This window comes from Neoarius graeffei, chromosome 8 (assembly GCF_027579695.1).
Source record: "Neoarius graeffei isolate fNeoGra1 chromosome 8, fNeoGra1.pri, whole genome shotgun sequence".
Taxonomy (NCBI): Eukaryota; Metazoa; Chordata; class Actinopteri; order Siluriformes; family Ariidae; genus Neoarius; species Neoarius graeffei.
Genome location: NC_083576.1, coordinates 14,624,897 through 14,650,744, shown reverse-complemented (window position 1 = coordinate 14,650,744; position 25,848 = coordinate 14,624,897). Strand labels below are relative to the sequence as shown.

General features: G+C 42.4%; 1 protein-coding gene across 1 annotated transcript in view; it reads right to left on the bottom strand.

Annotated features, from left to right (window-relative positions):
* Nucleotides 1–7,497: 7,497 nt before the first annotated feature.
* Nucleotides 7,498–25,848, bottom strand: part of reep2 (receptor accessory protein 2) — a 41,616-nt gene continuing 23,265 nt past the window's right edge. The window contains exons 2-8 of the mRNA XM_060927348.1: nucleotides 23,534–23,606; nucleotides 19,592–19,668; nucleotides 19,271–19,391; nucleotides 19,082–19,195; nucleotides 18,812–18,944; nucleotides 10,460–10,629; nucleotides 7,498–10,153 (exon numbers count right to left, since the gene is read on the bottom strand). Of these exons, the coding sequence (XP_060783331.1) occupies nucleotides 10,076–10,153; nucleotides 10,460–10,629; nucleotides 18,812–18,944; nucleotides 19,082–19,195; nucleotides 19,271–19,391; nucleotides 19,592–19,668; nucleotides 23,534–23,606 (766 nt within the window). The 3' untranslated portion in view covers nucleotides 7,498–10,075. The remainder of the gene's footprint in view (nucleotides 10,154–10,459; nucleotides 10,630–18,811; nucleotides 18,945–19,081; nucleotides 19,196–19,270; nucleotides 19,392–19,591; nucleotides 19,669–23,533; nucleotides 23,607–25,848) is intronic.

Sequence of the window (25,848 nt, the reverse complement as noted above, 5' to 3'; positions counted from 1 at the left end):
AAGAGCCTTATCGAGAATAAGAAACACTTTTGCGACACAGAGAGCTGCAGAGGAAAGATCTGCTGTTGCACCAGGGGCACAGTGATGAACACTATTATAAGCATGATACATCTTGTGGTGACTCACCTCTGTAAAAAAGAAGGAGAAAGCTGAGGAAACACACACACACGTGCGCGCACACACACACCATCTTTGCTAAAATGGCCTGGCCCGTGTTGTGTAACAGGGTCCATCCCCTGACATCAGCCAGAGGGCTGTGCAGTCTCTTGGGGGGGGTGGAGAAGGAGAGAGCGAGAGAGACGGAGAAACGGGGAGGAGATAGAGATGGAGAAGGAGTGACAGAGAAATAGAGGGGGAGAGAGAGATGGAGAAGGAGAGAGAGAGAGTTGGCGAGGGAGATACAGAGAAACAGAGGGGAGATAGACAAAGAAAGAAAGAAAGAAATGCAGATACAGAGATAGAGAGGGAGAGAGATACAGATACAAAGAAAGAAAGAAAGACCGAGAGGGAGAGACAGTGTGAAAGGGAGAAACAGAGAAAGAGTGGAAGTGGAATTGATACAAGTCTAAAGCAAACCCTGGGATTCCCCAGTCATCAGTGTTATTTGGGGTTCTCTCTCTCTCTCTCTCACACACACACACCTCTTCACTGCATACTGGGACTGCAGCCTTAATGAGATTCAGCCACTGCAGAACCTTATGCAACCAATCTGGACCCCACCACCACCACCACTACCACCCAACACACACCTGACACTTGACACTGACATACACTCACTTGCACACCCAACACACACAGTAAAACAATTAAAACATGACATCACAATATATAAAATCCATTTTTTTTTACAACCCAAAATATTCATTCAGTTTGTTTGTAAGGAAGATAAAGAGCTTGATGAAAACCTTCTCATGAGGAGCCTGATGACTGAGTTTAGCTGATCAAAGCAACAACAGCAGAGGTGGGAAGAAAAGTCATCGGCTACCCGGCTTGCTTTTCTGAAAATCAGTCGTTCATCCCCATCATAGATAAAGAAATATAGATGAGATCTCAGCACGCATGAATAAATGATATTACTTCAACTCAATCCTGATCAGCAGGTTATATTACTATTATATAACAGTTAATAAAACTGTTACTAATTTAAACCCATTAAAAACACGCAATGTCATATCGAATGCTGTGAATCATTTCATATTCAGCAACTAAGCACAAACATGCATGTCAATGTATTGATTTATTTGGCTCAACCTAATTATCAGCACTGATATAATGAGCGTTTCGTTGTTTGTTTGTCCATTAGACTGTTTTAATTGCTCCAGACAATGAAGGAACTCATTAAAGGGATATAATATGCACACTACAAAATTAGTTCAGTATTAGTCATCACTCATCTCTTAAACTCACATATTGCCACGCTCAGACGCAGTAGGTTGGTGAAGAGCAGCACTCAGTGGTACAGCAGAATATTGCAGTAGAGCAACCAGGACTGGAAATGCAATAAAGACACAGAAAATCGTTCAGTCTTTAATCATCAGACCTGGAACATTTACTATATACAGTGTCTTGCAAAAATATTCATCCCCTTGGTGTTTGTCCTGTTTTGTCGCATTACAAGCTGGAATTAAAATGGATTTTTGGAGGGTTAGCACCATTTGATTTGCACAACATGCCGACAACTTTAAAAGTGCACATTGTTATTTTATTGGGACACAAACAATAATTAAGATGAAAAAAAAAATCTGGAGTGTGCATAAGTATTCACCCCACCAAAGTCAATATTTTATAGACCCACCTTCTGCTACAATTACACCTGCAAGTCTCTTCGGGTATGTCTCTATTAGCTTAGCACATCTAGCCACTGGGATTTTTGCCCATTCCTTAAGGCAAAACTGCTCCAACTCCTTCAAGTTAGATGGGTTGCATTGGTGTACAGCAATCTTCAAGTTCATCTCATCTCATTATCTCTAGCCACTTTATCCTTCTACAGGGTCGCAGGCAAGCTGGAGCCTATCCCAGCTGACTACGGGCGAAAGGCGGGGTACACCCTGGACAAGTCGCCAGGTCATCACAGGGCTGACACATAGACACAGACAACCATTCACACTCACATTCACACCTACGGTCAATTTAGAGTCACCAGTTAACCTAACCTGCATGTCTTTGGACTGTGGGGGAAACCGGAGCACCCGGAGGAAACCCACGCGGACACGGGGAGAACATGCAAACTCCGCACAGAAAGGCCCTCGCCGGCCATGGGACTCGAACCCAGACCTTCTTGCTGTGAGGCGACAGCGCTAACCACTACACGACCGTGCCACCTAATCTTCAAGTTATGCCACAAATTCTCAATTGGATTGAGGTCTGGGCTTTGATTAGGCCATTCCAAGACATTTAAATGTTTCCCTTTAAACCACTCCAGTGTAGCTTTAGCAGTATGTTTAGGGTTATTGTCCTGCTGGAATGTGAACCTAGCCTGGGAAATCCCATGCTGCTTTGCACAATCGTTCCAATCTGAAAAGACAGCATGGAAACTATGGTCTAAAGGCTCGCCTGAGTTAGGGAGCCAATCAGAGAGTGGGGAGGGGTGGAAAGACGGTGACGCGTACTACTCGACAAACGGAAGCTTGTAGTTTATTTGGGACTGTTTACGGATCACATTTAACATGGCGGCGAGCGATACGAACCAAACTTTCGATCAAGCTTTAGACACTGTTCTGAATAGTTTAGAGCGAAAGTTTGTTTTAAAAAACCTCTTCGTCTTCTTCGTCGCTCTAACTATGTCACCAGATACAATTGCCATGATTGGCCATGGGCTACATATACGCCAAATGATAGACATTCGCAACATCCAATAAACGGCCATTGACAATTGTAAACCACACCTCCCCTACGAGAAATTCAATAGGCAGATTCCAGACCATATTTCACTTGTGATATGGTCTGGTGTTAACCAGACTAATGTGAACCTTTGTCCCAGTCTCAAACCTCTGGTCGACTCAAACAGGTTTTTCTCCAGAACTGCCCTGTATTTCATGTCATCCAGCTTTCCTTCAGTCCTGACCAGCTTTCCTGTCCCTGCAGATGAAAAACATCCCCACAATATGATGCTGCCACCACCATGCTTCATAGTTAGGATGGTGTGATTTGAATAAAAAGCTTCACTCTTTTTCCTCCATGTGGTCAAACAATTCATGTCACCAGCGAACACTCCTCCAAAAGGCAGGTTTTTACAGGATGCTGATGTAAGATTCTCTTAATAGTGAATATACAGTACTGTGCAAAAGTCTTAGACATGTAAAGAAATTCTGTAGAGCAAAAATGGCTGCAAAAAATAACGAAATGAAATGTTTCAGCATTAAAAAATACGATAAACAGTAATCAGTAAGCCATAATAAACAAAAAGTCGATATTCGGTGTGAGACGAAATTCCCTTTGCTTAAAAAAATAAAAAATAAAGAGTAGTCTCAGGTACAATGAGTGCAGTTTTATGCAGAAATGAGCTGTAGGTTTTACTGAGCATCTTCCAGAACCAGCCACAGTTCTTCTGGACACTTTGTCACACTCGCGTCTTCATTTTGCACCAAAACCCAGTAGCCTTCATTATGTTTTCTTTTTTAATCTGAAAAGCGCTCTCTTGTGTAATATGCTGCTCAGATACACACTTTATTTTCTGTAACATTTAATTTTGTGCTGGAAAACGAATGTTTTGACTCGATAATGTAGAAGTCATAAAATAGAAATCTATCGCAAAGTTTGTATGAAAAAAAGGGTGCCTAAGACTTTTGCACAATGCTGTACATATTGTGGACCTGATACACTAGTTCCTTTGCTGTTGGCTTGTGGTTTAGTTTTACCTTTCGGACTAAAGTTCCTTTATGGCTAGAAGTTCATTTATGCCTCTTTTCTGAACAATCTGTGTGATCCTGAAATTTTTATATTTATGTACAATTATTTGTACCGATACTCGTGGTACCTTAAACTGTTTGAAAATCACTCCTAAGGAGAATGTGGACTTGCAGAAATGCATAAATATTTTTTCTTGGCTGAGTTGCATGACTTTTCCCATTGTATCAAGGACAATAAGGCCCTGTGTCTCAAGGTGGGCCGTTAAATACAGCTACAGAAGTACTCCCAATTAACTCTTAATTATGACCCTCAGTTGAGACATCAATTTCTGGAATCTTCTGCACTGTTTAAAGACCATCGGCTTGCTGTATGTAAAATTTTCAACCACTGGAATTCTGATATATTGAATTCAACCTGAAATAAATCTGTCTCTAGTTAATCATTGTTTTACAATATTCTCTGATGCAAACAAAAAAGAGACGTCTGAATCGATTTGCTGAACTGAGTTGTGAGAAACGGAGATTGAATATTTTTAGTCAAGGTGTATGTACAATTTGGTCTCAAATGTTCTTCTGTTGAATTCAGCCCAGTATTACTAAGGACATAAAACTATTGAGAGAGATCGCAGTCATGTTTCTCTTCACTAATGTCACAGAAAAATATACTTTGAACAAATTTGGAGACTTGTCAAACAAATTTGCGTTTAGATCAGAACTCTGGGACAGTCAACTTGGAACTTTCCAAGCTCCCAATACAATGGATTGTAGCATAAATCCCTCTGGCACCACTATCAATAGGTACAGAACCAGTCAAAAGTTTGGACACACCTTCTATTTCAATGGTTTTTCTTTATTTTTATTAAATAAAAGACACTTTGTGGATTAAAGTAATGATGGATGTTGCTTCTCTTTACTTACAGTGGATATAAAAAGTGTACACATCCCGTTACAATGATAGGTTTTTCTGATGTAAAAAAAAAAATGAGACCACGATAAAGTGTTTCAAAATTTTTCCCACCTTTAGTGTGACCTATAACCTGTAGAATTCAATTGAAAAACAAACAAATCTGTTAGGGGGAAAAACATAAAAAAAAAAAAAAAAAACGTACAATAAGCTGGTTAAATAAGCGTGCACGCCCTTAAACTAATACTTTGTTGAAGCACCTTTTGATTTAATTACAGCATTCAGTCTTTTTGGGTTCACACCTGCCATCAATGAAAATGACTCTGATTAACCCCAAATACAGTTCAGACATTTACTCAGTTGCATCCTCCAGCAAAAGCCAGGGTTCACAGAGAGCTTACAAAGCATCAAAGGGATCTCATTGTTGAAAGGTATCAGTCAGGAGAAGGATACGAAAACATTTCCACAGCATTAGATATACCATGGAGCACAGTGAAGACCATCATCAAGAAGTGGAGAAAATACGGGACAACAGTGACATTACCGAGAACTGGATGTCCTTCCAAAATTGATGAAAAGACAAGATGAAAACTGGTCAGGGAGGCTGCCAAGAGGCCTACAGCAACACTGAAGGAGCTGCAGGAATTTCTGGCAAGGACTGGTTGTGTACTACATGTAACAGCAATCTCCCTATTCTTCACATGTCTGGACTATGAGGTAGGGTCACAAGAAGAAAGCCTTTTCTTACAAAGAAAAACATCCATGCCCAGCTAAATTTTGCAAAAAAAAAAAAAAATGCATCAACTCTCCCAAAAGCATGTGGGAAAATGTGTTATGGTCTGATTAAACCAAGGTTGAACTTTTTGGCCACAATTCCAAAAGGTAAGTTTGGTGCAAAAACAACACTGCGCATCACCAAAAGAACCCCATACCCATGGTGAAGCATGGTGGTGGCAGCATCACATTCTGGGGTTGTTTTTCTTCAGCTGGAACAAGGGCTTTAGTCAAGGTGGAGGGAATTATGAACAGTTCTAAATACCAGTCAGTTTTGGCCTAAAACCTTCAGGTGTCTGCTAGAAAGCTGAGGATGAAGAGGAATTTCATCTTTCAGCACAACAATGACCCCAAACATACATCAAAATCAACAAAAGAATGGCTTCACCAGAAGAAAATGAAAGTTTTGGAATGGCCCAGCCAGAGCCCAAACCTAAATCCAATTGAAAATCTGTGGGGTGACCTGAAGAGGGCTGTGCACAAAAGATGCCCTCACAATCTGACAGATTTGGAGCACTTTTGCAAGGAAGAGTGGGCAAATATTGCCAAGTCTAGATGTGGCAGGCTGATAGATTCCTAGCCAAAAAGACTGAATGATGTAATTAAATCAAAAGGTGCTTCAACAAAGTATTAGTTTAAGGGTGTGCACACTTATACAACCAGATTATTGTCCGTTTTTTGTTATTGCTCAGTTCTTAACATAATATGGATTACTATAGTTGTGGTGTTGAATAGGGCTGTTTACTATATTTTTATTATTTACTATTTGATCTCTAATGCATTAAGAAGGCAAGAAATTGCACTAATTAACTTTTGACTATGCACACCTGTTAATTGAAAAGCATTCCAGGTGATTACTTCATGAAGCTGGTTAAGATAATACCAATAGTGTGTGAAGCGTCCTCAAGGTAAACGGTGGATACTTTGAAGAACCTAAAATATCATACTTTATTTTTTTAACATTTTTTTGCTTACCACATAATTTCATACATGTTCCATGTGTTATTTCATAGTTTTGATGTCTTCAATATTGTTCTACAATGTAGAAAATACAAAATACGGAAAAACCTATGAAATGGGTACTGGTGTACAAACTTTTGACTGGACTGGTAATGTACTTGAATAGGCATTATAGGTAATGTAGGAAACTTAAGCAAATTGAAAAACACTCATTTGTTGATGGATTTTTAAAACCAAAATTTTGAACAAACGTTTAAAAAAAAAAAAAAAAAGGCAACATTTCATTACAAAATAAATCTTGGATATCAGTATAGATGCAAAATAATTAAATTTAAGTGAAACTGTACAATTCTCTACATACAACTTCTTTCAGCTAAAACAAACCCAAAGCCACGAGTGCTTTAATCATATTTTTATTTCAGTACAGAACAGCAAATTCTTCCACATTACCATTTCCGCCTCATTCTTATTACAGGGGAGTATTGATGATTAGCACAAACGATATATTAGTGCTGAATATTGTCTCACTATTTAAAGTTCTATGCACGAGAACACTGACGGTGAACATGATGCAGGAATTATTCCCTAAAGAAGGAAAACAATATCTAAATATGAAATTAACCAGTCTTACAATACCATGAATAAAATATTCAAAAACACTCTCTCTCCCTCCAAGTCCAAAAGTTTAATTTAAAATGAGTGGAGAAAGTGACAGAATGCAGAAAAAATGAATCGTTTCGTTTCTGTAATGCAGAGCTTCTCTGAACCACATGGGAATTAGCTGATGGAAAAGAAAATCCAGAGAAGCCATGCGTTACACGCTTGACATTTTCTCTCATTTTTCTAACAATCTACAGCTAACCAAAGAAGAGAGAATGGATGCAAATTAAAAACCACACAGTCCATCAATATTTACAATACACACAAGATCCTTTTTTTTTTTTTAAAACACCTCTCCTAATATAAAAGCAAGAAATGATCAGATGATGAAAACAAGGGGGGGGGGGGGGGGGGGAACGACACTATTAGAGTAAGGCAAGCAAGCTCATTCTGTACAGTCAAAAGTATTGCAATATTTACATCCCCCCCCCCCCCCAGTAGTATCCAGCTGAGGTGCTAATATTAAACTGCCCTCAGATGCATAAAATAATAATAATAATAATATACATTAGAGCAAACTTTTTGCAGCCTCTTTAACCGTAAAATAAATTCCAGTACAGATTTAAATTATGAACACACACCAAGTAATCAATATGTACAATAACTTGGCTGTTGATTCGAGCGATACGTTCACATTAGGTGGATGAAAGCGGACAATTATTAGAGTTTTAGCATTAAAAAAAAAAAGTTTGGATTGATCCCAAACAGTCCGAGTTGCACGTCAAACCAGCTAATAACGGGGAAGAAATTATTATAATTGATAACTTTCAGTGCTGCAGCAGTTTTCTGCTCGCTCCGTTTCAATAGAACTTTGGCGCCTGCTCTTGGTCCTCTGGAGAAACTGCATGGCCCAGTTACTCGACTCAAACCCTAATCGATCCCGACATCACAGCTGGAGGCTGATACAAAACAACTGATCTGAAATCAGTATCTACACCATCTGCTAACAGGCAAAACGGATCCTCATCTACATTTAGGCATCAGTGCTCAAGCTGACATGACAGAATCCTGCCTGTGGCAAATTTAGTTGCCATTTAAAATAGAGGCAGGCAATGAAACTCACTGTCAAGGGCTGGACTGCACACAAATATCAGCAGACAGACTTTACTCCTAAGCACTAATCAGCCAAAGGGTGACTTTAGGAATATATTACAAGACTATTAGGGGGAAAAGAAAAGAAGAAGAAAAAAAAAAAAAAAGCCCATAACGAGGAGGACATAATGATTAGTCTCCAGATTGGATCTTTTACTTACTGTAGCATTCAGCAGCACTGTTTCTATTAATTCAATTATATAATTTTAAATAATAATAATTAAAAAAAAAAAAAACCACACACATACTTCAATCACACCCAACACCGCATGCTGTAAACTGTCCTACTGGACATCTGATTAAATATTTCCCCAGAATTGAATCGCATACTGTGAAGCTTATACTCCCATTAAAAAGAAATAAAACTGATAAAAAGGCCAGATTTTCATATGTAAACGCATGCTTTTACCAGCGATTCGAACGCGAGACGGTATTTACCTGCTGTCGCGACACACAGGCTGAGTGTCCTGTGAATGAAATGATTTGAGCACATGATAAACCATGCCGTGATGCACATCATACTCTCAGGAAAGCGTAGTACTGATCGACTCTATTGTTCCACAGAGTAGTTGATTGGATATTGAAGTGTCCACCCTTTGTGTCTTCCTTGTTTGTCTGTGTCTCTTTTGATTCTGTCTAAATCTCATGCGTCTCTCCCTCACTGTCTCTGTCTGCCAGTATGTCTCCATCTCTCTGTCGGTGTCTCCCTGCTTGTGTTCCATTTGTTCCTCAGCAAACCAAACACTGACGTATCACGACGTCTGAAATCTTCAAGTGATTCGATCAGTATCGACACACTGAGCCTCAGGATCCGATCCGATACTGGATCAGATTTAATGTTATTTCTGATCTGAGCTGCAAACATATTTTATGACGTGGATAACCCGTGCAACAGAAGCTTGGAAGGAGCTGAATTGGATACATAGGGCAATGAGGACCCATGTCCTCAGATACGGTTAATACTGAGAAATAGAAAATGGTGGATTGAGACATCCATCATGACATTGTTGTCATATTGCGTGTCCCTACTTTACATACCCATTATAAGCATCCATATATATTTATTTTAATTACACACACACACACACACCATTCTTACTATAATGGTAATGTAAACCCAACGAGGTGGCTCTTGTGTTCGCTGTAATAACCGTCTTGTTCACAGACATGAAGTGAAGTCTGACCATTTCCAGCAACAGTTCCAACAAAGCCCTCATTAACAGCAAGAGATTTTGGAGAAACAGGACCTCTCCCGCAAGCGTAAATCTTTCAGAGCCGATGGTAATTAGTGTTCTGTGGTATGGAGTGAAGACAAGACTGTGCTTGCAGCCCTGAAATCCACCACTTACTTTCAATCGACTCATTATTACGCTTGCATGCAAGAATCTCCGAAAACTAAGCCAATAGGCTACAAGTTCATCCCTCACCCTATTGTTTTTTTTTTTTCCCCTCTCTGCGTGCAAGTCCCACGCGGTGTGTCCTACATGCTTAAAAAAGGAACAGTGACAGGAAAACACAATGTCCTAAAACATAGGGGCGCTGTGAGAAAACGGATGACGTGTGTAAGGATACTTAGAGGGATGTTATGAGTAGTGAGAAATCTCTGCGCACGCACATACACACTCAAACACACATTACAGCATTTGGAACCAATACAAAAGCTGAAAAGCTCTCTATAATAAGCAACAATGACTATGAGTAAGACAGGAGACAGTATGTGTGCGCGCGCGCATGTGTGTGTGCGTGCGTGTCACACCCTTTCTCCAAATATATTAGTGTTTAATGACAAATATTACAATAATTAGGTGGGTGTGTACATGTGGCCTTGGCTGGGATATCAAGGTGGTGTCTCGGCGTTATTGCTGGTCATGGTGGTGCTCTTTTTCTTTGGCTGCTTCTTCACAGTCTTAACTGTCTGGAGGATAAACATTACAAAAGGAAAGAGAATGAGAAGGTGAAAAGGAGGACAAGTGTGAATGACTAAACACACACACAATCTTAAATGTGCCAGTTTAATACAACATGCTTCATTGAAGTAGGAAGGGGGGGGGGGGGGGGGGGGGGTACATTATAACTAGGAGCACAGTGCTGGTTGGCAGATCTCCCTGCAGCAGTGACTCTACAATTTGATAAAGACAAAAGACAAAACCCAACCGCAGTTTTCCACCATTGTGTGTGTGTGGGTGTGTCGGTTTGCTTTCATGTGTTTGTTCATTTGTACCTCCGTCTTTGCAGCGGCTGGTTTCTTCGCTGCTCTCATGCTGGCCGTTCGCTTGGGCACTTTGTCAGCAATGTCCTCATCCGAGTGCTCCATTCTGCTATCTGATTGGTCACCGTCGGACCGGGAACTGAGCTGCGATTCGCTGTCTGCCGGTATAGACGTGGCCCGTACTGAGCAGAACAAAAACACACTCATCGGACTTCTACTAACATTCACTCTGCACTTTCATCTCAGTTCTAATTACATTATATTGCACTATACATCTTTCTATGTACTAGAAATACATTATTAAATATTAACCGTGCAGTGCTACAGGTTCACAACATGGACTCGATGTAATGACGCAGAGTTTAACTGAGGAGTTGTTTATAGCTGTGTTCACACTTATACCGGTACGAAAGTGGTATAATGCCGCTTTTCCACTACAAACGCGGCTGAGTTGGGCTGAGCCGTGCCGTGCTGAGTCGGGCTGAGCGGGGCTGTTGGAGTTGCATTTCGACTACAACCGCGCTGAACCGTGCTGGCTGGAAGTGGGTGGACACATTGGGTGGAGTTAGCGAAAGTGGGTGGACGTCAGGTGATGTCGTTAAGCAGCGCAAACAGTGACATCAGTGAGCTTTTAAGCGGTAGTCTCACGACCCGGATAGTAAACAATAAACATGGAGGACATGGAGTCGTTAGTGTTGCTGGTCTTGGTTCTGTGGCTTGTTGTCACTGACAACGCCAACAGATACTGGCAAGAGCGTATAGATGAGGCGAGGCGCATAAGGCTTCAGAAATTCTCGTAATTCGTAATTCTTCTTCTTCCGGGTTTGCGGTGTTTACAGATCCCAGCGTGCTCGCGGGGCATGTGTGGGCATGTGAGGACACTCCTCCTCACCAATCAGTGCACAGGGGAGTGTCTGCTCACGCCCCCAGCCTCACTCGGCACGGTTTGGCTCGCTTCAGCCCCACTCCAAAACGGTGCGAGTTTTAGGGGCTAAGCAGGGCTGAAACGAGCTGAGTCGTGCTGGTTTTTGGTAGTCGAAACGCGAGCCGTGTCGGGCTGAAGTGAGCTGAAGTGAGCTGAAAAAGGGTAGTGGAAAAGGGCCATAACTGTATCGATACAAAGTATACCGGTACAGTTTAGTGCATCTGTCCACACTAGCAAGAAATGTTTGCGGTTTTCTTTCACGGTAGTTGAAATGTGCGTGCGCGAAATGTTTCCGTGGTTACCGAGTAACTTCCTTCCGAGAATATATGGCGGATGAAACAACATGTGTGTGTGCTTTTTGTTGTCCATGTACAGTCTGTATTTCTGATGGTCATTTATTCAGTCGAATCGTATACTGTAAAACGCACAAGGCAGTTGAGAAAGAAACAAACGAATCTCCGTTCTTCACTATTTTATTCAGCGAAGACATCGATTGAGGTGTGAGACTTTGCGCATGCGCATTATATTTGTATCGATACAGAGCCGCTTCATCTGTCCACACTACAGCGAAATGCTACAGTGCCGATACTGTACCGGTACGAAACCCATATATTTGTGGGTTTCATACCGATACAGTTATACCGCTACAGTACCGGTATAGTTGCTAGTGTGGACAGGTGTTGCGGTACGAAAGTAGTTTCGTACCGGTACAAAATCCCTAGTGTGGACAGGGTATAAATTGAACCAGTTCCCTCAAATATCAGCAGCCTTGTGTATCCATTACTTCAATATGGGATATGATTTTAATGTGTGAGAAAGATACAGCCCTGCAACCTTCACTAGGAGTGACTGGCACTCCTTTGGTAATCCCTACAGGCACTATGGCCACACCTCTTTCACTAGGACTAAGAGGCCCGAAAGCCACATCTACTTTCACTAAAACTGACAAGCACTGAGGCCACACCTTATGTACTGGCAGGTACTGAAGCTATGCCCAGTTTACTAAGCCCTACAGGCACACAAGTCATGCCTCCTTTACTAGGATTAACAGGCACAAACAAGAGGCACTAAGGCCACTCCACTTAGAACTAACAGGCCCCAAGGCCACACCTCCTTCACTGGGACTGATAGACACTGAGGCCACACCTTCACTGAGAATCACAGAGGCCTTGGAGGGCTTTCATAGCCGAACTAAAATGTGGAAATCAGCAGTGAAGTTGGTAACACCGGCAGTAACTATGCATGTAAAGACCAGTTAACTAACCATTAAATAATATGTTAGTTTGCTCAGTTTTGATGATGCCCTTTATTGTCGCTAGTCACATGTACCAGCGAAATTAGCCATCAACCTGTCCGTACATATACAACATACAATTGACATAGGGTAGACAGGACAGGAAGACAGGGATGAAGATAAAAAGGAAACACAACATGAGGAGAGATCAGGAAAAAAAAAAAAAAAAAGAACACCCCCCCCACACACACACACTATGCTCCTGTCAGGAGTACAGTGTGGGAACATTTAAAAAAACTTTGCACATAAGCACACAACACCACAAGTACACTTTAAACACGGGACTTGAGGGGGGGAGGGGAGGAGGTAATCCAGCGCAAGCAAGCAGCCGTCCGCTCCTGCAGCCATGAAGGCGCTGGTCACGCAGCCGCTTGTCACACTGGGGGTAAAAATGGCGACCGCGGAAAGTTAGAGAAGGAATGCGAGAGTGTCTCCCGGCAGTGACCTTCAGGGGGAAATGTTGCCTCAGCAACAGCCTGAACCGAGGCTGGTGCTGTCTCAGGGAGCCGAGACATTTTATTCATTGTCTTAGGAATGTTACTTAAACAAACTGACAAATTAATACACTTCTTTTTCCTCAAATGCTCATTAATTCATAACTGGCTGTGGTGGCCTAATACTTGGTACACAGGATCGTAGTACTCAAGTCCAGGATTTGAACTTGTATCCAACTCGTGCCCTAATTTTAAGGACTCGTGACTTGCCCTTGGACTTGAGCACTGATGACTCGGACTTGGACTCGTGCATTAACTGCATTCGGACTCGTAAATTGAAGACGAGGACTCGGATTTTTTCTTTATTTTTTGTAACATGCCAAAATAATTTGGCACAAGATATTTAGATCTACATTAAATTTTGTGCAAGAGTGTCACACCTGTGCGCCTTGGCACGTGCATCAGACAGACTCTCAGGCTCACGCCATAAACAACTCGCACCTGCGCAGGATTAAGCCACAATCAGCGTGCCTATATATAAACTGTGAAAACGCACTTACTTTGCAAAGTATTGAGTTGCGTTACTGACACGTTACCAAGCCTTATTTCCTTGTTTGGGTTCCTGTTTCTTGTCTGTGATTCTGCCAAGTTTACAATAGCCTGTTTGTGCCTCGCTCGACCTATTGCCCGTTTCACTGTTTTACGATTTTGCCTGCCGTTCTGGATTGTTTACCGTCTTCACTTGTATTAATAAACACATCTTCTGTACTTACATCCGTCTCCCAACCATCTCTGACAGAATACTTCGCACTCCCTGACAAAGAGAATGCACATTTGCCTGTTCATTAGTTTGTTTCTGAACATGACGCATGTTAATGGCGCTGCAACAGCCACCATCAAATGGTGCGGTTGGAGTCTTGCTCTTGGACTCGACTCCAATTTTTTTTCATGACTTGGACTTGAACACTGGGGACTCAAGACTGGATTTGGACTCGAGGTTTAGTGACTCGACAACACTGTTGGTACGGAAAACAAAAACTGATCACAAACATTACCATATTTACATTACACTCCTAATCCAAAAATAGGGCTTTGGACTGACATTATTGCTCCAGTTCCCCCCACTCAAGAAGTATGACATTTTGAGTCACAGCCACTGTAAAAACTTGAGAGAGAAATGAATCACATGACTCGAGAATCCCACCAAAAGCAGCTCGTCATACAGCATACTACAGTGTACAAGTTTCATTCTGAAGTTTAGGCAACTCTTTTTGTCCCCCTCTCTGCAGAGTTCAGACATTCAGCTCGCCAATCTAACAGCTTCACAAAACGGCCATTGAAATGGGTCACATTAACTACTCCTGAATGCAGCCTTGTCACCTTGTGCTGCAGGCTGCACAGGCATTGATCTCATTACCACATAAATACAACCCCAAATCATAAAACGTTAAGATGGCATGTTGAAATTAAAACTGAAAAACAACGATTTGTAAATATTTGACTTGTATTGCATTCAAAACACCACAGCAAAAACAGACCTGAATACAGATTCATCTGAAACAATACATGTTTCCACTGGTCTATCCCAGATGCCTCCGAGCCCAGAGAATTCAACGGCGCTTCTGGACACAGTTAACAAAAGGCTTCCTTTTTGCACAGTAAAGTTTTAACTGGTATTTGTGAATGCAACTCCACAATGCAGAGCTTAAAGGTTTGCCAAACCACATCCCAAGCCCATGTGGTTCTATCAGCTATAGACCCTTTTCAGTCACGTGACCTTCGTAAACGCGACCACCATTTTGGACATGTAGTGGACTTCGGTTCAAATGCGAGGAAGGCGACAAACAAAAAACATAAAAGAAAAAGGAGCGAGATGCAGAAAACACCTTCACTATCCAGCGACGTAGGGCATTTACAGGGCGAGCAGAGGGAGAGGTATTTGCAAAAATTGAGGTTAGCAGGCTTAGAGAACGACGTTTACCTGCTTCCACCAGGATTGTTCACTGACGTACGGAAGTACACGAAGCCCTCGTCTTTACCTGACTTCGGCCCACATGATCTGTATACCTATGTCGTTAAAAACCCATCGCCATACACAGGTATTGACCTGAAAGCGTATAAGAGTTTGGATGCCTACAAATATTTTGTGTCAGGCTGGGTAACATGCCTACATCAGCGGGTCGTCGCCATCTTATTACAGCTAAGGTTTGTTCACATTTTCATTTACTTTCGGTCCTCAGGATAAACAAAATGTTATTAAATGTCATTGAAATAACTTCTTAGTCTGTTGAGACATGGCCCGTTATAAATTTGCTGTTACCAGGCAATGACCAAGAACTGTATTATTAGGGTCGGTGTCTGTGTTGTAGCAGTGTACTAGCAGCTAGCTGTTAGCACTAGCTAATGTCAACAACATAGTAGCTAGTATGTTACTGTAGCAATGTTTACGTTCAGATTAAGCCCTGTACAGGTAAATAGCTGCCGGAGCCAACGTCCGAGGTTCCGGAGCGCACTCCGGCTTGCTCCCCCTCAAATTAAGCCCTGTACAGGTAAATAGCTGCCAGAGCCAACGTCCGAGGTTCTGGAGCGCGCTCCGGCTTGCTCCCCCTCAAATTAAGCCAGGGCTTAATTTGAGGGGGAGCAAGCCGGAGCGCGCTCCGGAACCTCGGACGTTGGCTCCGGCAGCTATTTACACCGGATCCTGTGTAAATAGCTGCCGGAGCCAACGTCCGAGGTTCCAGAGCGCGCTCCGGCTTGCTCCCCCTCAAATTAAGCCCTGTACAGGTAAATAGCTGCCAGAGCCAACGTCCGAGGTTCCGGAGCACGCTCCAGCTTACTCCCCCTCAAATTAAGCCCTGTACAGGTAAATAGCTGCCGGAGCCAACGTCCGAGGTTCCGGAGCACGCTCCGGCTTGCTCCCCCTCAAATTAAGCCCTGGCTTAATTTGAGGGGGAGCAAGCCGGAGCGCGCTCCAGAACCTCGGACGTTGGCTCTGGCAGCTATTTACACTGGATCCGGTGTAAATAGCTGCCGGATAATAATTACAGTAAACTAGTAAATATAGTAAAGGAAAAACTTGAGACTGAAAGGTTTTAACAGTCACCCAAATGACTGAACGTAAACATTGCTACAGTAACATACTAGCTACTGTTGTTGACATTAGCTAGTCAACAGTAGCTACTACAGAAGAACAAAGAGGTTACAATGGGTTATTTTAACCTATTTGGTTACACACTCGCCGCCACAGAATGTTAACAGCAATGTAATGCCTTTTCTGGCTAATTTTATTCGTCTTACCTCCAACAAAGTGGTCACTACACAAGCGTTGGTATGCCGAGGGCTGCCAATCTTTCCTGTTAATGGCCGCTATCCATCTTCTCCGTCGGGATCCGATAAAATGATAACCCTTGCCTTGCTTGTTGATGGTTACTACATCCAGGTGCACAACAATATAGTGGCATGATGGAAGTCTTGCTGAAAGTAAAAACTTTCTTTGCTGCCGTTCCTCAATGTTGGCTGTGGTAAACTACTGGTAGTACATGTCCAAAATGGCGGCCGCGTTTGTCGTGACGTCACGTGAAAAGGGTCTATAGATGAATGACTGTTTTTGATGCAGTACCATCTGAGGGATCAGAGTTCATGGGTGTTCAGCTTAGGCTTGCGCCCTTAACCTTTACACGCCAAAATTCCTCCAGATCCCTTGCATCATTGGATGATATTATGCATCATAGAGGGTGACGTATCCAAATCCCTGTGCATCTTTTTTTGAGGAACATTGTTTTAAACACTTCAATAATTTCCTCACACATTTGCTGACAAACTGGAGATCCTCAGCCCGTCTTTGCTCCTCAAAGACTCGGGCTTTCCTGGATACTTATCTTGTACCAAATCATAATTACAAATCGCCCATTTTTAAATCACAATTATTTAATTGTTTTACCTCATTACTAACCCTAAATTGCCCCCGTCCAAAATTTTTTGGAATGTGTATATTAACAAACGCAGGAATGGATGTATATTAACTAGTGCGGTCAAGCGATTAAAATATTTAATCGCGATTAATGTCGCGACTGTCATAGTTAACTCGCGATTAATCGCAATTTAATCGCACATTTTTGTCACACGAAAAACCATTGTAATTCTCTTATCAGCATAAAAAAGTGAATGGGCTTGTTTTGTACCAATGTTTTTCTTATTGCAAAGCATAACACGTCTTGACACAGCCACTGCAAACTGAAACCTAAGCTGAGCACCGTGACTCTTCGTCCCGAGACTAACAAGAGAACCATGAGTGAAGTAATCTACTGCTTGAGTTAGTCTATCAGAGAGATAGGTTACACAGTGACGGTAGGCTTGACATGCTTGATTATAATATAAAGTACACTATTATATCAAGTTTAAGTTGTTCGTTGATAAATATTGTATTGAATCTGATCTTTACTGTTTCAGCTCACTTAACACATTTTGTACTTTTACACTTTCTGCCTGTCGATGCGTCGCGCTGTCCAATCAGAGGCGGCCAAATTTGCATATTACAGGAAGGATTTCTGGGATAGCATTGAGTTTACAGTTCAGAGGGATCTGGCTTCTTTAGACGCTGTCTTCTTAAAACTGAATAAATATTTAAAAAGAGCCAAATGAGCCAGTCTTTTGAACGGCTCTTTTCAAAGAACGGATCACAAAGATGCGGATCCCATCAAAGAGCCATAAATCCCATCTCTACTAGCGCGCCCTGCCCGCGCTGGTTCTTTGAGGGAGGAGGGCAGAGGACTCTGGCTGTGCGGGGCGTGGCATTACAGTCTAGCTGCTATCGTTTTTCTAAGCAAAGTCTCTGTTCCAAGTTCCTGGCAGTTTCAAAAGCTTATGAAAAACCTACATCATGTCACAGAGCGTTAATCTCGCGATAAAAAAAATTATCGCCGTTAAAATTGAGTCAAGTTAACGCGTTAATAACGCGACATTTTTGACAGCACTAATATTAACAAATGAAATGAAGTTGACCAGACGCAACATAGAATATCTTGGGTTCAAACTGTCTACAATGAAATACAAGTCAAAGTAAATTTAGAAAATCACTGCTTTCTTTTTTAATTTGCATTTTCCATACCATCCAAACTTTTTCTGATTTGGGGTTATACGATCTCAAAGTTTAAAACCTTACAAGTGCACGACTTAGTTGAAATGCAAACAGCACAGTTTAATCTGGGACACAAACCTTTGAAACGAGACTGACTTCAACAGCACAATCCTTCCCCCCCCTCGACCCAGTCAGAGCACATGACCGGCTCAACCTTTTGTCTGTCTCTCTTTCTTTCTAATCACATGCTGGTCACATCAGCAGCAGTATGAAGACAAATGAGTTCGGACAATGGCTGCCTTGCTGAGCCCAACTCGGTGAATCAGCAGGTCTTACTCACACTGTAAAACATCTATACTACACACTCCACTCTGAAGAGGTTTTGAAAACTCCAGCACCTAAACTCAGACTAACTTTAAAGCAAAAAAAAAAGACTTGAAAACTGAAAAAAAAAAAAAAAAAAGAGAACCGGTATGTAAAGGTTTTGTGGATTATATTGTGCCGAGATGAAAGCGCTGTTAAGATTTACATTTAAATTTTATTGTTGATTTATTTACTGATTCTTCTGGAAACTTGCAATCCCTCATCCATGTGATATTAAAAATGTAACAAGATAAAGTGTGTGCGCGCGCACCTGAACGTGTTTTAGCACGGGGCAGTGTAGCAGCAGTGCGGGTGTCGTCATCCAGCAGCTCCTCCTCGTTCTGAATGAGTGTCAGATCCTGCAGACTGAAACTGCGCAGCTTCTCCGACAACACACCCTGACCCTGCACAACACACACTGTTACACAACTACACACACTTACATGTTGGTTAGCTCTACTTTGGCCAACAGTTGACCGGTATCTTGGTGTGTCAGGACTCTTACACAACTATAAAAACACACAAGTGTGCTCTTCCTCACCTTGGCAGCTGCAGTGACTGCTGCTGTGGCTGCGATATTCAGCCCCCTCTTTCCAAAGCGCATCATAGTCTCATAGCTACGGTCCTTTGCCTGGGCGATATACTCGTCAATCTCCTACAACACACACAGTTGTGACCAACCGGAGTACATGCATGGCTAATAGATCAGATATGGTGTGAGGAGTGAGACCTTTTCTTTGTTGGACAGCGTGGGATGCACAAACTTGCGGTACAAGACGCTGGAGCCTTTGGTGTACGGTGACAGCAGCCAGATGACAAAAGCAATCTTCAGCTCAAAATAAAAAGGAAACCTAGCAAAACATCAAATACGTACTTCACAGACTTGTACGGCATACAAACAAGTGTGCTACATCGTACAACATTAACCATCCTTGAGATATTTTAGACTAAACTAAGCAGATTCACTTAGTGACACAGAAAATATATCTAACATATCTTTTATCATCACAGATGTAATTCTCCGTCAGCTGTGTGCGTGTGGGCCACTCACCAGGACAGAACCATATCCGTGATTGTCTCTGCTGTGGTAAAGAGCGCAAACACTATCCAGTACATCATCCATTTGACCTGATGAACAGACACATACACACCTCTGGCAACTTGTGGTTGAGCTGCATTTAAGTTTTGACATATACTGATTAGCCGTAACATTATGACCACTGACAGGTAAAGTGAACAACGTTGTAATGAGAAATCAGTGGCACCTGTCAAGGGGTGGGATATATCAGGGAGCAGGAGAGCAGTGAGTTCTTGAAGTTGATGTGTTGGAAGCAGGACAAATGGGCAAGTGTAAGGACCTGAGCGACTTTGACAAGGGCCAAATTGTGATGGCTAGATGACTGGGTCTGAGCATCTCCAAAATGGCACATCTTGTGGGGTGTTCCCAGTATGCAGTGGCTAGTGCCTACCAAAAGTGGTCCAAGGAAGGACAACTGGTGAACCAGCGACAGGGCTATGGGCGGCCAAGGCTCACCGACCCACATGAGACACGAAGGCTAGTCTATATGGTCCAATCCCACAAAGAGCTACTGTACGGTAGCACAAACTGCTGAAAAAGTTACTGCTGGCTAAAACAGAAAGGTGTCAGCATGAACTTTTTCAGCAGTTTGTGCTACAGTAGCTCTTTGTGGGATTGGACCATATGGGCTAGGCTTCGTGCCCCATACAAATCAGTGAGTCTTCAACACCCATAACCCTGTCGCCAGTTCACCAGTTGTCCTTCCTTGGACCACTTTTGGTAGGTACTAACCACTGCATACCGGAAACACACCTCACAAGATGTGCCATTTTGGAGATGCTCAGACCCAGTCATCTAGCCATCACAATTTGGCTCTTATCAAAGACACTTGCCCATTTTTCCTGCTTCCAACACATCAACTTCAAGAACTCACTGTTCTCTTGCTGCCTAATATATCCCACCCCTTGACAGTTGCCACTGTAATGAGATAATGAAACGTTATTCACGTCACCTGCCAGCGGGTTTAATGTTATGGCTGATCGGTGTATACTATACACCAGGGACAGCAAGGACGTACTTCATGGCTGCTCATATCGTGCAATTCATCCATTTGAATTGAACCCTGGTGCATTTTCCATCTTGGTATGGTTCATTTGTGCAGGTATGAACATACTGCAACAATCATACTCACTCATATGGACTACAAAAGCGTCTGAGCGAGGTGGTCTTGGATGGTCCAATTCCAACCAAACTTGAGCATGGTTCAATTCAAGTGAGAAAGGGGTTCAACCCGGTTGCACAAAGTGAATGAAATATGCTATTTTTATAGATGCCGAACTGAACGAGGAGGCACAAACTGAGCCAAATGACAGAGCTGTAGAGCTGCAGAAATGCCACGTGTTCTGGATATTTGGACACAAATTATTATTTAAGTCAGTCAGTCAGTCAGTCAGTCATTTAGAGTATCCAAGTATCTATTTCGCATCAGATCCATGCTCTGCACACTAAGCAAAAGTTTTTCATAGTCATATTTCTGACCAATAGATGACTTTTGAGAGAAAGAAGAGGCATGAAAAGTATTTTTTAGCCCTACACTCCCCTCAGCCAAAAAGCGTTTTTGGTTTTGCATTGATGTAAATACATACACGAGCCAGTGTGCCAGCGCTCGAAACTAACGGTGTCCCGATGTCCCGGGGACCATAAAAAATGTCATCGGGACACAAAATTATCATATCTGGGACAATTCCGGGACAATGGAAAAAAATAGATCTAGAAAAAAAAAGTTCTACATTAATATTATTTACAAAGCCGTAAACCATACGTAGACATTCACCTAATTTGTCAATTTTAATTTTAAAACGTTAACAGCGAAAAATACATAGTAGCTACACTTTCGATGCACCTGCATCCGGAGGCTACAGAGCAGCGCATTCTGTTCTAGAATCTTCGGCCGGAGTCCGCATTATATGGACTTGGAATGGAATTGCTACCGCACACGCTGCGCCGACTCTTGCCAGAACAAAAATGCTTAACTGGTTGAAGCAGACCGACCGCGGGGAAGAAACTGAAAGCCCAGACATAACGTCTCCGGGACCTTCAGGATCCAAAGTGTCATCGCCTGGTCTGCAGGCAACGCTAGCAACTGAATAACTGAATGAACACTGTTAGACACGTTATAAAATACAACAGGAATGATGTGGATGATATTGACGGAAGATACCGTTCAACAGAATAAGTGAGTTTTCTTGGTGTCTTTCTAGTTCAGAAAGTTTAGTCAGTCAGCAGCACAACTAGGCTCGGACCTGGCACTATGTTGATGTTGCTAACATTTGCACCCACGTTTCGGCAGCGAAAGTTCATAAAATGGATAACGATAATGGATAACGGAAAGTTCATAAAAATGGATAACGGAAAGTTCATAAAAATGGATAACGGTAATGGTGAAAATTATAAGTTGGCCTTAAATGCCAACAGATATTCAAGGTATAAGTAGATGAAATGAACATAAAAGGGGTCTTATTTTCAACTAAAGTGTACTGCAGATGTAGTGAGTTGAAACATTTTCTGAATGAGCTAGTTGGCCCCTTTAAATAAACGGGTATCTATTCATACAGTGAGATCACCAAAGTTTAATAAACTGAAAATGCAATAACTAATTTTGAAGTAGATGATGTATAGGACATGTGTCACTTGTGTTTTGTGACTTATTGTAAAAATGATATAAAGGGTTCAAAATCACATAGTTACAAATATAATAGTAACTTCATATGATAATATTAACCACTGGTTATTTCAGAGAGGAAAAAAAAATGGGGACACTATTGCTTCCATTCGGGACAATACAACACAGAATTCGGGACCACTGGGGGACACAAAGAAAAAAAGTTAATTTCGAGCCCTGCAGTGTGCTGTGTAAATATTGTAAATCAATGCATTTATTGACTGACTACCAAAAATCGCAGTTCTGTCTCTCTGCATTTATGTATTCACATTGCCCACCGAGAACTTCCTGGAACTTCAGAAGTCTACATGAATCACGTAACAATCAAGCATTTTGAACTTCCATTGACAGGACTCTGGCTTGGAGGAAAGCATGTGAACAAAGAGACGCCATGAATGGCTACACTAATAAACAGAGGGATAATGGTAGGGAGGGATGGTCTGAGAACAGATCCAATTATCCTTTCCCCTCTCAGTCTCTCTCAAGGCAAAACTTTAGACAGCTGTGCCGCTTGGAATCCACCAAAAGGTCTCTTTGAATGGAGGAGTGGTGACCATGCCACGAAATGACATCAGTGTCTGGGTTACCAAAAGGTTTCCATGGTAACCCAAGAGAGGAAACCTTACCATGAAGTATAAAAGCCTCAACAGCTACCCTTTTCATATCAAATTTATTTTTTAAAATTATCCCTTTTTTATTATTTATTTATTACACCAAATCAAACCACTACTGCTGAATTCTTAAATCGGATTAAATCAGAGGATGTTGATTAATTTTCTAGAACACCAGTTCAGACCACATTTCAAATCAGAAGTTTATATTAAAACGTGTTTGTTCTAATACATTCTTTAACAAAAACACATCACTGAGGTTTAAGTGATATGATGAAGCTTTCTGTAAGAAGATGGTGATTTATGGAAGGAGTCTTCAGTTTCACTGGACTTTGTAACAGTCAGTAAATTAAATACCACCTGAAAATTTTCCAGACAAAAGGACTTTCCAGTTTCTTATTAATGTGAGAAGCTGTTTTTGTCTTATTAGCTTCAAGTGGTAGAAAAAAAAAAAAAGAAGATAGAGCATCATACATCAAAAAAACATAACAGGAACTAACTTGCAGCACAGAGATTCCATAAATAAAGTATGAAGCGTTATTCTTTAATGAATAAAAATTTTAATCACTATCAAAATGCTGTTGGACAAAATGAAAATTCACTGGTGATAACAAACAGGAGATGAGATGCTGGAATACTCACATACTCCTTGACGTTTTTCGTCTTGACTGCCTTATAGGAGGAATAGGCTGGATAGAGGGTCCCAAAGGCCAGGCTGAGAGAGAGAGAGAGAGATGTAAGCATTAGTTCAGGATAGATACATTGTTGTGTTCCAGTAAACTCATTCCAGCTCAACTTACAATCATAGATGAATCAGATGTCTTATGTTTCAGCAAAAACCAATCGGAAGTAAAATGGGGTAACTTGAAGCACAATGTCTACTGCAAAACATAGGTCCAAGTCAGAAATGGCAAATATGCCAGGAAGCAAATCTGAAGCTCCCAGGGGGCAGGAGGCGCGGCCTTCGCGCCCGGCACTCCCGGGGCCAGGAGGCGCGGCCTTCGCGCCCGGCACTCCCGGGGCCAGGAGGCGCGGCCTTCGCGCCCGGCACTCCCGGGGCCAGGAGGCGCGGCCTTCGCGCCCGGCACTCCCGGGGCCAGGAGGCGCGGCCTTCGCGCCCGGCACTCCCGGGGCCAGGAGGCGCGGCCTTCGCGCCCGGCACTCCCGGGGCCAGGAGGCGCGGCCTTCGCGCCCGGCACTCCCGGGGCCAGGAGGCGCGGCCTTCGCGTCCTTCGCGCCTGGCATTCCCAGGGGCAGGAGGCACGGCCTGGGTGCCTGGCAGTCCTGGCCCAGCCTTCGCATCCTTCGCACCCAGCAGTCCCAGTGGGAGGAGGCGGCGCAGCCTTCGCGCCCGGCCATCCGAGTGAGGGAGTATTTCGCTTGTCCTTCCCAACTCCGATCAAGATGCAATTAACATCTGGTTATTTAATGCATCTTGTCCATCATATAAAACTATATAAATTGGTATTAAGGAATATTTCATTAACTGCGTGAGAGCATAAGATAGGAACAAAGAAGAGCTACACTGGGAGCAGACACAAAGAAGCAGAGCCATACATTCAGACACGTGCTCACTCACTCACTCGCTGTCTCCACACAGAGACACTTCCTGGATTCTATTTTGTGCTGATGAGACAAGATCCTGAGCCCCATACAGGGACAAAGGTCACTGAATTATGGAACAGACCTCACCTACTCACTGCAAACAAGCCGCATGTCAGCTGTGTTTGCATGAACGCAGATTGTGCATTTCCCAGTGAACCAAGAAAGAGCGGGTCAGATCCACTGCAGCGAGACTGTGCATAGCTAAACAAGCTCTCGGTCCTATTTACACTAGTCATACTTCCATGATGCTTTGCTGCTCCTCTCCAAAAAGTACAGCATCTCTAGTCGCAGGACATTGATCACTCAAAGCACAGGCAATGAAGGCTGTATCACCTTACAGCATAGAAATATCACGGTCTATGGATCTATATTCTAAAGTAATGGCACCCAGCAGTGGATAATGTCAGTTCTCTCCTCAGAATCAGACATATATGCCCTTTGTGCGCCATTAAATCGCAGTTTTCTCAGTGTGACCGTGGATACAGATTCGCATGAATTTCAGGATGACATTGTGCTCAGGAAACATTAAGCCCAAGAACCTGCAAGCTAAGCTAGCTATCTGGGTAAAGTAGCTGCAGTGTTGAAAAGTGATACAACAGTTGTTGTATTATGTTGTCATATTTGATAGTTTGGATACCGTTCTAAATAAAAGTCATTGAGAATTTGATGACGAAAATTGAGACACAAGTGTGCTAGTTTACTAGCAGAAATCTAACTGGTAAAGGTGAGCAATATGGCAAAAATTCCAAATCACAATATTTGATGCATCATAATATTCGTTGATATTTGAGGTTTTGCTTGCAAGGTACCAAGAAAACGTTACATTTACTGCATGTCTACCAAATGACGCCTTTATCCAGACTGACTGACAGAACGCCTTGAAGTCTACATCAGTAAAAACATCCTGACCCACGATCATGTACGAAGAATATCATTAATCTAAAAACTTCGCTCTGGAAGGTAATATAGTTAGAAAAGCTCACACTTTTAAAGTAAAGGGCTAATTTTTAAAAGATATTTCAGGAAGAGGCAAGGCTTTAGAGGTCGCTTGAAGCGCTGCCAATGACTCTGCTGTTTGGACGTCATGGGGAAGTTCATTCCACCACCTAGCTGCCAGAACACAAGATCCTCGATGCATGCCTTCTTTGTACTCTGAGATTGTGGGACCAGTCGAGCAGTGCCAGAGGATCAGAGAGAGCATAATGCAGTGCAGTGCAGGGTGTGATAAGTGCTTTGAGATAAGTGGGTGCTGGTCCATTTTTGGCTCTGCATCTGATGCAGGTAGCTACAGGAAGCCAGCGGAGGGAGCATAGCAAGTGGAGGGAGGTTGAAAACAAGTCATGGAAATGAAA